General features: G+C 34.5%; 2 protein-coding genes across 2 annotated transcripts in view; one reads left to right on the top strand and one right to left on the bottom strand.

Annotated features, from left to right (window-relative positions):
- Positions 1-4,507, bottom strand: part of LOC131939811 (septin-2) — a 105,542-nt gene extending 101,035 nt beyond the window's left edge. Inside the window, exon 1 of the mRNA XM_059298338.1 lies at positions 4,351-4,507. Coding sequence (XP_059154321.1) covers positions 4,351-4,368 — 18 coding nt within the window. The 5' untranslated portion in view covers positions 4,369-4,507. The remainder of the gene's footprint in view (positions 1-4,350) is intronic.
- Positions 4,508-5,992: 1,485 nt separating this feature from the next.
- Positions 5,993-14,870, top strand: LOC131939809 (E3 ubiquitin-protein ligase RNF10). The gene is made up of 16 exons (XM_059298328.1): positions 5,993-6,398; positions 8,377-8,534; positions 8,623-8,834; positions 9,024-9,172; positions 9,345-9,474; positions 9,625-9,764; positions 9,879-10,036; positions 10,215-10,337; positions 10,495-10,798; positions 11,321-11,454; positions 11,643-11,760; positions 11,889-11,990; positions 12,226-12,381; positions 13,331-13,407; positions 13,494-13,734; positions 13,821-14,870. The coding sequence occupies exons 1-16, from the start codon at positions 6,299-6,301 to the stop codon at positions 13,913-13,915; spliced, it is 2,397 nt and encodes a 798-aa protein (XP_059154311.1). The 5' UTR covers positions 5,993-6,298; the 3' UTR covers positions 13,916-14,870.
- Positions 14,871-15,733: the final 863 nt, after the last annotated feature.

Here is a 15,733-nt window from a genome sequence, read left to right on the forward strand (position 1 = left end):
ATTTTTTTTATATGGCTTCCTATAATCATTTTGCTAATTTTTTTTTATTTATGTCTGCAATGAATCCATTAACTTTCAAATTTAAGTGATAGTGAAATGAGTATATATGAATAATTAGGGGGAAAAAAGAGGTTTTTTATTTACTCAAAACTATAAATAATAAATAACATGCTATGAATGTTAACAAGTTAAACATAGATTGCTGTGCCTGTATTACAGTCAGTTTTTTAATTAAAAGTGCTAAAATAATATCTACTTTTTTATATCTAACAAACATGATTTTGAATTATTCAACTGTTTGAATAAAGCTATGCAGTCTTACTTCATTATAGTTTATTCTTTAAAAACTAGTTACATTTTCTAAGTAAACTTCCTCTATAGACCTAGCAATCCAATAGGCAGATGAAGTAGAGTACATGTTTCTTGACCTCAGCATATAAGGGATAGTGTTGTCAACACTATGACCAGCCACCTTTTACTTTACTTTACCCAACTTAAGTAAGGTACCCATCAGAGTTAACTGGATTCAGAGATGTCGTACAGTCATAATTTCAAACAGAGATCTAAATTCAAGATTTTCAGCCAAATGCTCTACCATTCGACCATGCTATCCCTTTTTTTTCAACCAAAAGGTAGCAAATTCTTTGATATATAGTATACATAGCTTTTGAGATTTTACATCTTTTTAGACTTAAAATAATGATTTTGTGGAAATAGCAATTTTTCCTGAATCGCAGTGAAGACTACCCTCTACTGGTCAGAAGAAGGTACAACCCTATTTGTGTCAGAAGGTTAGCCAGAAGACAAACTACTAGTTATGGTAATCAGTTATAACAGTTATAATATTGAGTATTGGGCAATGAGTAGCAGTAGGTCTAGTCATTGTGGAAATATTATTAGGCCATAATGATAAGGTGTTTTTGGCAGACTTGAAGAAAAGACTTACCCAACCTTTTAATACAGTATATGAGTATTTCCATAAACTGGTTTAAACATAAAGCTACTGTGGCACTGCGTCTACTACAAAACTTTTAAGTTTTACTTTTAACTAAGATATGTGTGGTGTAGCCCTGTCAGTCTGTCAGTCTCACTCTAAACTCTAAGAGTGTTTTGTTTTTTTCTGACAGATCATCTTTGTATGTAGCCTACATTGTAGGCCTATAGCAACTAGATCTAGCAAGTAATGTGGGCCTTGCCCTAAGTTAAGGACTTAGTAAGCCAGCAAGTGTGTAAGCTCAGTGAGTAAGGCGAGTAAGGCCTACTGCCTACCTACAGCAGCTTAGATTTAGAAGAATGGCTTAGAAAATAAATTAGTAAATAAAATCAAAGTGTCTACTCGGAATAAGATTTTTCGGCAAAAGATAGTTCTGCGCATGCGCAGTGACCTATCGCTAGGGTTAGGGCTAGAATGAGGGTTAGGGGTAGGATTAGGGATAGGGTTAGGGATAGGATTAGGGCTAGGGTTAGGGATAGGATTAGGGCTAGGGTTAGGATTAGGGCTAGGGATAGGATTAGGGATAGGGTTAAGGATAGGATTAGGGTTGGTATTAGGGTTCTGCGGTTGTAAACACACGCATGCGCAGTACCATCGAAAACATCGCCGCTAAGGCAAGTCGTGGTTTCTCTCCAGTGCGCATGCGTATCGCATGCGTATCTTATTCCGACTAGAATCGGCCAAATAAAATTAGGCCCTAGATCTACTTAAAATTAGGGTTAATTGCTTATACCAGTCTCCGGGATTTGACTACATCCGGCATCGGCCAATGAAATACGCGCTTTCTAAGCGTTTTGGTAAGGCGTGACGTCATCAGCGCGGTGTGTCAAAACTGCGGTTTTGAAGCCTAAATTTAATTTATAGTTCAAATCGCAACGCGTTTTTTCAAAATGAGGGAAAAATGACCCTTTTTAAAAATGGAGATAGTCGTTTTTTTCAATGATGACGCCACAAAATCTCAAAATATTGCCGTCCGAAAAAGCAATCATTGTTAAATATTTGCCTTTTCGTGCATTAATATTTTGTCAAGTCTACCAAAACGCTTATAAAGTGCGTGTTTCATCGGCCGATGCCGAAAGTATGTAAATAATACAAAGAAAACAGACAATAAATTTATTTTGATCATATTTTATTGCGTATTGTAGTAAAGCAAGCAAACAAAGTTGTCAACAGCACACCGCAGAGAGTTGCGCGGCACGTGTTCCAAATTAGGTCAAAGCACGGATCTAGGCTAGCCCGCGCAGCTAAATGCCAAAATATAATTTCTTAACGTAAAGTACGGTAAAGCGACAAAGCAACGTTAACTTTATAGACACGGGTGTTAAATGGCTGTCCCTGCAGGGTTTTAAATTTGCATTATCTAGAACGTGGGGATATTGGTAGATCTGTTATTTATTTTCAACTGTAACCGATCGATGGCTAAGTGGTCAAGGCGGGAAAATGAGGTCACGTGATGTCTCAAAAGTTTAGATGGACACCCGACATCTAAATCTAGTATTTCGATGAAAAGCGGCTTAGCGGCTGAATTTATTGATTAAACGCTTTGATGGAGGTATAGATAATAGATAATTAATAAAAAGAAAAAAAATATCCTACTTACAAAATACGACATCATATCCATGCAGAAAAAATTATTCCAACGCCATTTATGAATATTAATTAGATCTGCAATTTTATCACCACATGACCCTCGAAGGCTCAGACGTGTAGGTCTAGGGCTCTAGGTGTAACACACATTCGGCCCGGGATGTTAATAGTAATAATATATTTTATTGGTTTGGGGCCTATGCCTAATTAGTTGGCCCTGACATAAGGATAACCTATTTAAAATATTATTTGTAAATGAAAGTGGGTAAGGGTTAAGAAAATGTGAACACATTTTGTTTTATGTATGGCTATACGTTTAACAAGAAACATGTTTGAAAAGGAGGGCATTTATTTTTAAAATTTGATGAGTGCTGTGCGTTTTTTATTCTCACCTACTTAAAGTGACGTAAGCAAATTTGCATATGGCCTTGACCTTGTACTGCTTTGTAAAGATTCTCAAGCACCAAAAAAGGCCTGATTTATGTTATTAATACAAAAAAAGAAAATACATGGACATATTTATAACCACGATTATCTACGCGGTCAAACGATTTTTGTTACATTTTATTGGGATTGGAATTTAATAATCAATATACACGCAGTGGTCATGGAAAGTTTAAAAGATGTCACTTTTTTGACGAAGTTTACCTCCTCCTCCCCACAGTTTACAATAAAAATAGCGACCCCCCCCCACCCCCCGTCTCTGAAATGTGACGATGTTTATGGACGATTCCTATGTCCCACGTAGAAGGGGGGGGGGGGGAATTAGTAAAATATATGTATGTTCTATAAAGTATTATAGATCGTTGTCTATTATGTTCGGGTCGGGGAGGGGTGGTAGGCTGTTTAAAAAATAATACTGTTTACAAATATCTCAGACCTGGCCACGCTTGGTGTGGGGGGGGGGGGGGGGGGGGGGGGGGGGGGGGGTGTGTGTATCCAACCCCCCCCCCCCCACAAAGTACAGAATAAAAATTACCCCTCCCCCCCCCCCCACAAAGTACAGAATAAAAATTAAATGTTGACCATTGTAAATAATCACTGGATTAACATAATTAATTAATTTGGTCATGATAATATTTAAGTTTAAGAAGTCTTTTCAAGACAAAAAAAAACTTTAAAAAAAAACACCTTATAATATAAACGAACCCACAAGTGCATTAACGAAGTAATTAGCATAATTAACATATTGTAATTAAGCTAATTAATTAATTAGCACTAATGATAATGAAGGGAGATAGTTTTTTTTTTGTTATGGCACCTCTCCAAATCTTATTATTTTCATAATCACTATGCAAAAAGTATTTATGTTACAAAAACTACACATCTCTGTTCTCTCGGTGCCTAGCGCGACCTATTTAGGCCAAAGTGAGTTTGTTTATGTTGACGTTTTATTTTTAGACTTCACGGTACAACGCAGATCATTGGCCGGAAGAACATATTGTCAGACACTGGTATAAGTAATCATCGAAAATTAGATTTTAGGAGATAGAATAAAACAACAAGGCAAATTCAAACTGTAATCTAATAACTAATATCTTGTAGGCCTATATGAAATAGATCTAGATCTTGTTAAGATCTAGATCTAGAAATCTAGATCTCTAGGCCGAATTCTAAGAAGACTGCTGAAAAATTAAAATTATTGAAAAGCGAAAGTTTATTTTTTTCCATGTTTTTTGTTTACTTGCCTGTAAAATGCCAACTAACTGAGATGTTTTGTAATCGTTCAGTACAACAGCATGTTTATATTTAAATGAAAATAAGCTTACCTGTCTTGCCTCGGTCATTATGTCTAATTGCACAAATCGGTGAGATTACAAAATCAAAACGTGTAGGCTTTTTTTGTAATGAAATGTTGAAAGTTGAATTTCTGAAGGAAGATGAATCATACAATGCCTCTTTGCGGAAGTAATCAAACAACCGCCATAAATCGCCACAACAAACGAAAATTTCCGAAATATTAAAATTAAACAGATGTAAACAACACTGATACTAATGACGTCATTTCAGTATTAATTATTGCCAGATTGTAATTTTTGTACATGTGAAAAGACTGTTTATATTGGCTTTGTGCGGGGACCTAGCGAGATAGTGTGATAGTGTTCCATCCCACATTTGCATTGTAGGAACATCTTTATCTGTCGAAGTCGTCAGTCTGTTTCCGCATCTAAATGATATTCGTCTTCATATTTCCAGAGTTAGTGTTGTCTTAGTATTACGAAGGGCTGTGCGGAGTCAAAGGGCTACATAAATGACGTCACAATCACAGGTAATTTTGTGACAATGTGTGATGAAGGAAAGGGGGGGGGGGGTCAGATAGTGTGACGTCACTTTTTAAAAAGTAATGTTGGAAACTCAATTTTAGCCGTTATATTTCACGTTTTATAAAACTGTTTTAATAAAAATTAAAATGCAATAGACATTGGTTAAGTACTCGCTATGTTGACCGAGCTCAGTCAATATTTGTAATTATAGAAATAAATCGATGTTTGAAAAAATGCATTGTAATTTTGAGGAGAGTTGTAGGTTGGAGTGTGACGTCATTTTTTGTGGGGGGGGGGGTCTGGCTTATTGTTGTGACGATATGTGATAAAGTAGAGGGGGGGGGGGGTAAACATAAAAAAAGCGTGACGTTATTTATTACCTCAAAGTTAAAAGTGTCTGAAATATTGGTATAATGCCGTAAATACTGTTTAGAGATTGTCCATAAACGACTTCACACTACCAGTAAGGGAATCGGATATAATATTTTAGATAGAATTCGCTGTTTGTTTTTTTAATCAATTTTGGGGAGGTGGGGTAGGTCTAGGTTGGAGGTCATTATAGAGGGGGTCTGAATTTGTGTGAGGTAAAAATCGAAGTAGCTTGACGAAGAATTTAGTATTCTTTTACTCTTTTTATGAACGTAATTTTTTTTTTACAACTTGCACAGAGCGCCTCCAATAGCGACCGTCCGAATCTTTCATCGTTAGCACTCCTATCCCCCAACCAACCACTTTCGATTTGCACCCGCCCCCCCCCCCCCCTCATGATTTCGATTTGCACTCCCCCCCCCCCCCCTCAAACTTTCGATTTGCACCCCCTCGACCTTTCAATTTATTTTTCCAACCCATTTTGGCGCCCCCTAAGGTCGGCACACGGGGACATATGCCCCCCCCCCCCTCGTTACGCTACTGCTATACATTAAACGATTTTTTTTTTAAATTGGATTTATTTTAAGGCCTACTGAGCATTATAGCTTTATTTGTCTACATAAATGCCATTTTTCGTAAAAGGCACAACTTTATGACTATAAATTTAAATTAAAAGGGTGTTTTTAAAAAAAAAAACTTTAAATAGTTTAGGCTGTATTTATTTAGCGGCAGCTTTTTAGCCCATCGAGTATTTCTTGGCAATAAATCTGGTATAGTCTGTCCGGGACTAGCTGAAACCGTTACGCCATCTTGGTTTTAGGCGATCATAGATCGCTTGGTTTTACAGGGTGCTAGCGTTCATACGAGCGCGTTAGGGTACAGTTGTACCCACCATATTCTTTTACTTCACACAACTACTTTGCCATCTGATTGTTTATAATAATTTGTTCATAAAGAACTATACATTTTTTTTATTTGGGTGGTCAACATGGCATTCTAAAAATGATGTCTCAACTTTGCGTACAACCCAACTCTGCACTGCAGACAGATTTGGTCTCAGACCCTTCTTTTTATTGTATTGTTGATGTTAAACGAAGGCAGTGGTGCAATGGACAAAAAACTTCAGCTCCGTTCATCACCTGTTCAGCCTAAAAATAATGGTGTCATCGCTGAAAAAAAAAGTGGTGAGTCAAAAGTAAAGCCCTCCCCACCCACTCTCGCAGATCTACAATAAAAAATATATAGATCTAGATTTCACAACAAAGACGGTCACTAGCCTCAGAACACTTAAAGTTTAAAGAATAAAATTAAAGGGTAAAACTCCATTTTAGCGTATTTTATTCCCTGCTTCACGTTCACCTCCAGTTGGGCGTATTTTATTTATTATCAACACAACCAAAACTGTCAAAACACAAAAATGTTAGGAAAACACTTGGCCTATGAACTTTTGTTTTGATTTTCGATCATTTACTTTTGTCAAAACTTGAGAAAAATTCAAATTTGGAATAACCTGGAATATTGAATGTGCACTAGAATCTAGATTTAGCTTATTTTTCTCTTAAAACTAGGTTCGTGTCATTTAAGGAAAAACTCATAAATGCAAGTCTGTTAAGTTTGTATTGTTAAAAATGTCACGCACTCATCTATATAGATCTATATAATTCTCTTCTGGGAGACGTTAGAAAACAAGCTGCAAGCGCGCCTTGCAGTCCCCCCTCTTCCTCACTATCACTACCACCTCCACCCACACTAAATGTTTACAAATCGTAGAGCCGGGTTTAGTGACGGCTATTAGGGGCAGATAATTTAGTTTGAGACGATTTTAAACTTACAGGAGGTAACTAAGAGGAGGCTGCTTTCACGGGGGGGGGGTGTAGGGTAGGAAAGGGGGGGGGTTAGTGTTTTAAAGCAAATATTTTCAGTGGCAGCATTGGTACTGTCGAATTCACAAATTATGAATTACTGAAAAGTAGAAAATAAAACAACTAAATAGAGGCATATGATACGCCGCGGGTCGGCTCGTGATACTACAAATAACTCACAATGGCCCTAAGCTAATGACGTATGCTTATAAATAAAGTCAATGTGAACTCACGGTGAACCCTTCACCATGTTGGGATTTTTCTACCGCCGACGATCACACGCTTTTTAATTGCAACTGTGATGCTTATTTATAATCTTTTTTTACCTTTTCTAATTAAAGCACACAATCATAAAAAATCAGTAGATCCATATCTATCATCTAATCCTAGTGTTTTCATAATGTTTTTGTGTTTTTTGATTTTGTGTTTATAACAAAATACGCTCAACCGGAGGTGAACGTGAAGCGGCTAATAATACGTTAAAACGGAGTATTACTGAATAAAGATACTATTATCAAAATAGTAACACACAGGTCCAACACTACATACAACACCCTACGAACTACATTTTCTTGTCGCTGATCTAGATGTAGTTATTTGATTATATGTCTAAAGTTAAAGTAATTTATTCTACAATGTCAATACAGCCACAATAAACAAAATTTCAAAATTCTAGACTATTTAAAGGCCTACTAAGCATACTATAGTCATAGACTTACTTGAGTAGATTACTAATGTAGATCAAAATACTAGGCTTATTAAATTAATAGGCTAGATATAGGCCTACAAAATATTGAACATCGTGACTGTTTAAATTGGCTAATATAAGCCAATTTAGGCCTGAATAATTTTAGCTTTTTTATTTAATATTAGCCCAAGCTAATACAGTAAAACTAATAGAATGACAGAGTTAATCTTAGAAACATCCTACTTATTTAAAATATTAAGACATTTTAGGCCTTAAATCAATTATATCAAATTTATAAATATTAGTAACTAGGCCTAGAATTTAGATCTAAATGAGAAAGACATTCATGGTTTATGCCTTTTTATGAATACTTTTCTAGCAAGCTCTCTAGTTGGGAGTAACCCCATGAAAAGAGCTGCATGTACAACTGTAGTCTTTACTTAAGTTTAAAAAGGGTTTGTTTTTTTTTTTTGCTTAATCCTTATCCAACTGAATGTTAATAACTTCATGTATTAGTTGCTTTTACATGATACTTTCCTGTTTTAGGTTAGGCACTTTGCATATTATACTAATTTTTTAAGTGTTAAGACCTAGATAAATTTTGCTTTCTAGATTATGGACGACCACGTAGACAGAGAGAGCCAGGCAGCAATGGAGGAAAATCACAAGAACTTTCCCAAAATTCAAGACAGATTCCTCGGTCTAATAGAAATTTTAGTGACAAGAGGCCGAGACCGAGAGACAGTTTTAATGATAGACAAAGTGAAGAGGTAGGTTTTTTATTTGGTTAATAATTGAAGATTAAAACAATGATTAAGCCTGTATTACTCATGTGTAATTAACCTTTGTAATTTGCAGGTAGCTGAAGTTGTTGACATTTTTGATGTAACCAACACAAGCTCTCGTAAGGGCAATGCAAATCATTTGCTAAAATTCTCCTATGGTACGCGCAGTGAGTTAGGAAACTATGATAACTGGAGATATAACGGGGGCAGATCTGGCAATGGGCGACGTTTTTTCAAAAAGACACCGGCTGTACGCTACAGCAAAGAACAGTTTTTGCAAGCTAGGTATTCACATTTTAAAAGTTATCAAGTACTGCATATAAAAATTTTCACACCTGATTTATACAAATATGTGTTAAGTAGGTGTAACTATAATGAGCAGTTGTTTTTAATTTAATAAAAAAAAATTCACATTTTTTAACCATTTCCTATATCTTTTTGAGAACTAAAAATTTCATACTTTTTTTTTGACAGTTGTCAGTTTGTTGTTCGAGAAGATGGGGAATATTCTGAGCAAGCCATAGATCCAGATGCGTTAGTTAACTGGGACAAGGTAGAATTAGTGAGGACATTTTCAACAGAAACTGTAACTTGTCCTATTTGTCTTCAAGTTCCGTTTGCTGGTATGTCAATAGAATCATTCTAAAAACTGCTTTGTTATCTAAATTAAATTTGTTGCCCTTAAATATACATTTTGCATATGTCAACTTATATTGGAAATTATGAAGTTAATATAGAAAATATAGTACTGCTATTCTCAATGCTGGTGTGTATTAAAATTTGTTTTTAAACTAGGTAAGATAACAAAATGTGGGCATACTTACTGTTGGGCCTGTATACTGCACCATCTTGATGAAGCAGACAATGGAGGACAAAATAAATGCCCTGTTTGTCCCAACAGAATATCACCAGATGAGCTAAGAAGGTATTTATTTTATAACTATGTCTAACAGTTAGAAAGTGAGTTATTAATAGTGGATGAGAAGTATGAAAACCTGTCAAAAGCTACATAAAATTATGGTTATTGTGTGTAAAAAGCCTACAATTTTTTTTTAAATGTGTGTTTTTGTTACAGTGTACAATGTATTGAGGTACCTGAATATAAGGTGGGTGATGAGATTGAGATGAGATTGATGCGCAAGAGCAAGGGTAGTGTGTATACATCACCAAAAGCCAACTGGAGAGAAAGATGTGGTATTCCTCATAATATTAATGGTAGGTTAAAATAATTTGCTGCAACTGAACATGCATACGATACTGTGCATTTAGAATAAAATGTATTCATTAAAATTGCTTTTTTTGTATAACTTATACAGAATTATATTTCAGATGGCGATGTTACCAATTTTATGAAGCTGTTATTGGCTACTAAAGATCAGGTACAGAATCAGGTAATAGATTTTGAGAAAGCTTCACTTGCAGCACATCTCCTAGATGCTGAAGATTATGAAGTTTGCTACATAGATATGGCCAAGAACATGCTGGAGGTAATTAGGGTCTTTAGGTTTAGTAAGCAATCAATTTAGCTAAGTAAAATAGATGGTATCCATTTTTTTTCAAAGAGGAGGTAGATGCTCTGTGTTGTGTATATATATTTTTTTAGTTAAAAATTTAGATAACATTATTTGAATACAATCAAATTAAAATAGATTCTTTGACTTTCAGAAGCGTGAAAATAAATTAAAAGCTACAGTCTCGTTTGATACATCCACTATTGACATTGAAAAGTCAGCTACAATACCTGACAGTACTCCTCTTGCAGCAGGCATTTCATTTGATGGTACTAAAGTGAGTATTTCCTTTGCTGTTAGTAAAATAATAGCCTATCTCAAAGTTGTTTCATATTTCATGTGGGTTTAGGGATATTTCTTTTTATCACTGCATAGATGTGTTAAAGTCTTAGTAAGAGTTTTTTTTTAACATAAGTTCATTTTTCTTTGTAAAGATTGCTATACAGTATGCAGATGCATTTGAAAATGTAGAACAGCAAACAACTACAGAAGAATCTACCAACACAGAAACCCCAGACCCCAATGATTCATTGACTCCTAAAGCCTTTTCTGAAAAGGGCCCTAACTCAGAAACAATCAAACCTGAACTGTCATCTTTAGCCCTTAGTCAAGGGATAGATAACTCTCAGCTGTTGACACCAGAGGAAGCTGCTGATTATTTAGAATTGCCAGAGAGTGGAAATGCTGTTCAACAAAATGTTATGAACCGTTCCAAGGATACTTATTATTTTTATCAAGGTAAGATGTTGGAGATGATCATGGATTATTGTTGGGGATGGCATTTTATTACCTTTTGTTAAATGTCAGTTACATCTCGTAAAGTATATTAACAATATTTTGATATTAACCAGCAAAAACCATAGCTGTAGAAAATGTGCATTATTAAATAGATCTTGGAGAAAAAATTCAATTTTTTTTGCAGAAAATTCTATAATTAAATATCCAAATCAATTACACGACACCAATTTGCAAAACATGATAGAATGGAATAGAGGCTAAAACTGGCCAATTTTTTACTGAATGATCAATTCTGTGCAATTTTTTTTAGCTGCAAAAAAGTTATTTTTTTAATACTAAAACACAGCAGTATATTAGAGCTTAAATTAACTTTTTCAGTGATATCATTGATTTGTATTAACTTGCACTAATAAACATCTTGAGCAGTTTAGGGTACCTAATGAAATGTGGTTATTTTCAGATAAGAGGTAATGTTAACATCATTGACAAACTTTACAACATAAATATTTTTGTCCTATTTAGCATCCACTGGACAACAGATTTACCTGAATTCACTGAATGCCCAATGCTTAACCAAGGAGTATGGTAGCCTTGAAAATAGCCCAGAAGTAATCAAAGCTAGTATTGTTGCTATTGAACGTATATTTATGACAGAAGTAAGTTGTATATTCTAACATTAACTTTTCTTGATGTTTTATTTATTATGAATGAATCATGTTTTTGCTTGATTGCTCTAAAAAGTAATCTGCTAGAATAAAAATAAGATGTTTAAAATGTGATAATTATTCCCTTGTTATACCATTCTTAGGATATATGTAACCATGTTAAATGTTTTTTTTCTTAGGATATCCGCAAACGTCTTAGGTATCTAAATCATATCCCTTTGACATGTGAATTTCATGTGGTGGAGCTTAAAATCCTACCACCAATCATAAGTAAAAGCACTCTAAGACACTTTCAGCGTAAGTAAAAATATTTCTAACAGGATTATTTGTAAAATACTTAAAATTACAAATTAATTTTACATTTTTACACTCGCTTATAAGTATTTTGTAATTGATAATTCAAATTAGATTATTTCCTTTCATAGCTGAATTTGAAAAACGGCGAAGAGCTAGACAGAAAAAACAAAAAGATGATAAAATGAGAGCAAAGCAACAAGAAGTTGAACATAAAAAGTCTTTTGGGATTTGTAAGTACTTTTTTTTTTATCTGAATTGGTGCCGGATGCATTAAATAGTTTAGGTGCATTTGGGTGTCAGATATTATTTCTTGTATTGACCTAATTAGAAATACTCAAAAATGAATGATTTAAAAATGTATCTTCATCTATGAGCAATATAAACAATAAATATTGTGTTTAAATTAAAGCACACAAAAAGGTAGCTTGAGCACACCTACTTATCACATGCATTTTAAAAATTCAGTCCCTGAAGTTGAGATTCCACTGGACAACTTGACCCAGTTTCCATCTCCTTTATCAAGTTACCACAGTGAAGAGGTTTTATCCAGTCCTGCAGCTGTTGGTGGTGTCACAAGACCACAGGTGGATGAGACCTGTGGAGGAGAAATCAAACCTGGAGGTTGGTTCTCTTAATTACACTAACATGTAGCTTAATTATCTTGACTGGTGACCACAGTATACATGATTGCATGCTCAGCACTGTTTGTTCTCAGCCACCTTTACTATCTCAAACCTGAGTCTGATGCTAAGCATAACTGGTTGTTTTTAGAGATGACTTGAGCTCAGGAAAAAGCTGGTGACTGCACAGGGTTCGTACGCAGTCTGGAATTTAGACATTTTTTGGGCAGGATTTTTCAAGTCTGGAAACAAAACTTTTCCACTAAGTCCATATTTTCCGACTCACAAAATGGAATTTCTTTGGTTAATTTTCTCCAGTTATGGCATTTTCCGCTGGTCCTCAGAAGAAACCAGATCACTCATTTACTATGTCATTGTTAGTGGAAGGTAGAGGGGACTGTTAGGCTTTTTTCTTTTTTTGCTTGACTGACCGTGTGAATGTGTTTCAGGTGTTTAAAAATTATTTAATGAAAGAAAGATTGAGCATGGAAATGTTGACCTCGATTTTTACCCTCTATTTCATTAAATTATTGGGAGGCATGTAGTCTAGGTATAATTTATCTACCTGTATTTTTAATTCACCTTTTGTTAAACTTAAACTATCACCTCTACTATTTTCTCCTGCTGTCCATTTAACTATTTTGGAACCTCAAATTAATTTTGAAATCTCTGTAAATGCTGCTGATTTAATGTTGGAAACAAAATAGTTTCATGATTATCATTCTAATAGTTTAAACTTTAGGAGGCAGTATAGAAATGACAGTACAAATGATAGTACTAATGTTTCATCATTTATATAAATGAGTTGCTAAAACACTATATAAAATCTGGACTTTTTAACCAAAATAGAAGCCTGGAATATCACTTAGAAAAATTGTGCAAACCCTCCTGCAATTGTCTGGGTAATAATTGTGATATAGTTGACTAGCCTGTGTATATTTTTCCTTCAGCAGGTCCATGGGGAAACAGAACACGAACTGACAGTGAAGGAAGTCAGACTGGTTCAGGGACTATGTCTTTTGCAGCTGTAAGTTCTAGTTTTAAAAACATTAGCAATAAAATTATTTTACACTTTTCTTGTTTTAATATTTCTAATGTTTTATTTTGTTCTAGATGCTGAAAGAGGGTAAATCTGTACCCCAAACCAGTGTATGGGGACGTGGGTCATCCCAACATAGCCCCACTCTTACTTCATCTGCCACCATGCCAGAGCTGAGGTCACCAACAGGTCATTATGGTATAATTGATGAAGATGAAGATGCTGAATATCTTCCTGCCCCACCCATTGCTGCATCTTGGTTTGATGACATAAGTAGAGCCATGGATGCCCATATTGTGGAGAGACATTCTAAAGGTAAGCTAAATACTTTTCATATCTAATGTTCTATAAATTGCTTTGATTTTATTAGAAATACAAGTAATAAGATGTTTTTCTTACAGAGGATGGTCCTTCTCCTAGCAGCAGTGGTGGGAAAAAGAAAAAGAAGAAAGAAAAGCAACTGCTTTTTTCAACAACGATGGCACGTAAAAAGTAAAGAGAGAATTGATTTTAAACAAAACCCCTAATGTGAATATTACTATCATATTTTACATTGGATTTTCTGTTCATTCTGTTTTGTTTTTTAAATTGTTATTCTGATTTTAGAAATTACTTAAGTAATGCTTATGAATTACCACCCCCCATTAAGATTTTTTATTTTAATTAGTTATTTTTTACAAATATAACTTAGCGATAACCTTGTGTGGAATAATCATAATTTTTCTAAGTTTTCAAATTTGTTAAGAATCAGCATACAATAAAAGATGTGTGTACTAAAGGTGAATGTTCACAATTTTTTGTGTAAATCGACCTGAGTACAATATATAATTGTAATGTGATACCTTTATTTCAGGCTTGTTACTTTATAATGGCATTGCAAAACATACTACTTGATGAGTAGTTTCATTTGCTGTAGTTAAGTACTAGTAAGAATGATGTGAAGTTTTAAACTAAATAGAACTGTCTTTCATACTGAGCCAACTGGAGTTTTTTTTGTGTATATAACCACAGGCAAACACTGCTGTCCCAGGATATATGTAAATAAATGCAGTTTTTCAAGATCATTTGGTTTATTTTTATTCACTGAGTAAGCATTTTGGTTTACTTTTAAAGAAAGAAGTTGTATATCTAGTTTGTTTTAAAGATATTTTCTTAAGTCACATTTGTTCAATTCCTGTTTAATTTAATGCATTGATTAAACATTGAATATATATATATATAAATATTTAGAGCAACTTTCAGTTAAAATTGTGTTTTGTGGCATTAACACTACTCTGATTTAAGAATTTTTTTCAGTTGTGTACTTCCTTACATTGCATTAGTTGTGTTGCATTAATCATAGTATTTTTCTATTTTATACCAGCTTGATATATTAATTACTGCCCATTTTTAGTATATGAGGACAGTCTTAATAGTTTTCAATTTGATGGTGTTGGAAATAAAGTACCCACAATACACTTTTTTTGTTTGGTTGTTTTATCATGATTTGTAAACAGGTACTTGTAAACAGGTACAGTAGTCACTACTCAATCAAGTGAAATATTATGGTACTAAATAAATTTTGAATATATTGCTGCTAGTGCTAAATGTAACTTTCAGTTACAAGTAGTAGACAAATATTAATCCATAAAACCGATGATGTGAATTACTATTACATTCTCTAACCAGTACTGGAGTGTTGCCCATAGTTTAAGTATGATTTGGGTTGTGAAAATAGGTTTCTTCAAATAAGGGAAATAGCTAATTTTAATAGGCATTCTTAGAGTTGTGTCCCTTGAGCCGGTTCTAGTTAAAAGGTGAATTTCTATTCAACTTAACATTTGTAGAACGAATTATGTGGACACATACGGATTTAGAAAAACTCATTTAATTAAAAATTTTGAAGCATGACAGCTTTCTGTGCGGCGCCCCCCTCCCCCCCCCCCCCAAAAAATATCTGAAAGAAACACTGATCCGATATCAAAGCAGCACATGATTGGGGTCATCCATGAGCGATGTCCACACTTTTTGACGATTGTTACCACTGCCCTCTTCATCATCACAAACACACCACTACCCCCTTTCCCCCCCCCCCCCCCCCTTAAAATGACCCATACCTCAGCCGTAAATCATCAAGACTGCAGTTTTATTTTGTTTTTTAAACCATGGAATTCTTAAGTCAAATAATTAATCCTTTTCATTTACTATTTACAGAATTTTTTTTTCTAGCATTACTTTTTAAAATGTTTAAGTGAGTCCTCACATTCTGAGTATCTCCCCTCGTCACAAAATTACATACCCTTGCCACTTTATGAGTGTGACGTCTGTAATGACG

Source organism: Physella acuta, unplaced genomic scaffold, assembly GCF_028476545.2.
Source record: "Physella acuta isolate Inbredline_101_S28 unplaced genomic scaffold, ASM2847654v3 ptg000296l, whole genome shotgun sequence".
Lineage (NCBI taxonomy): Eukaryota > Metazoa > Mollusca > Gastropoda > Physidae > Physella > Physella acuta.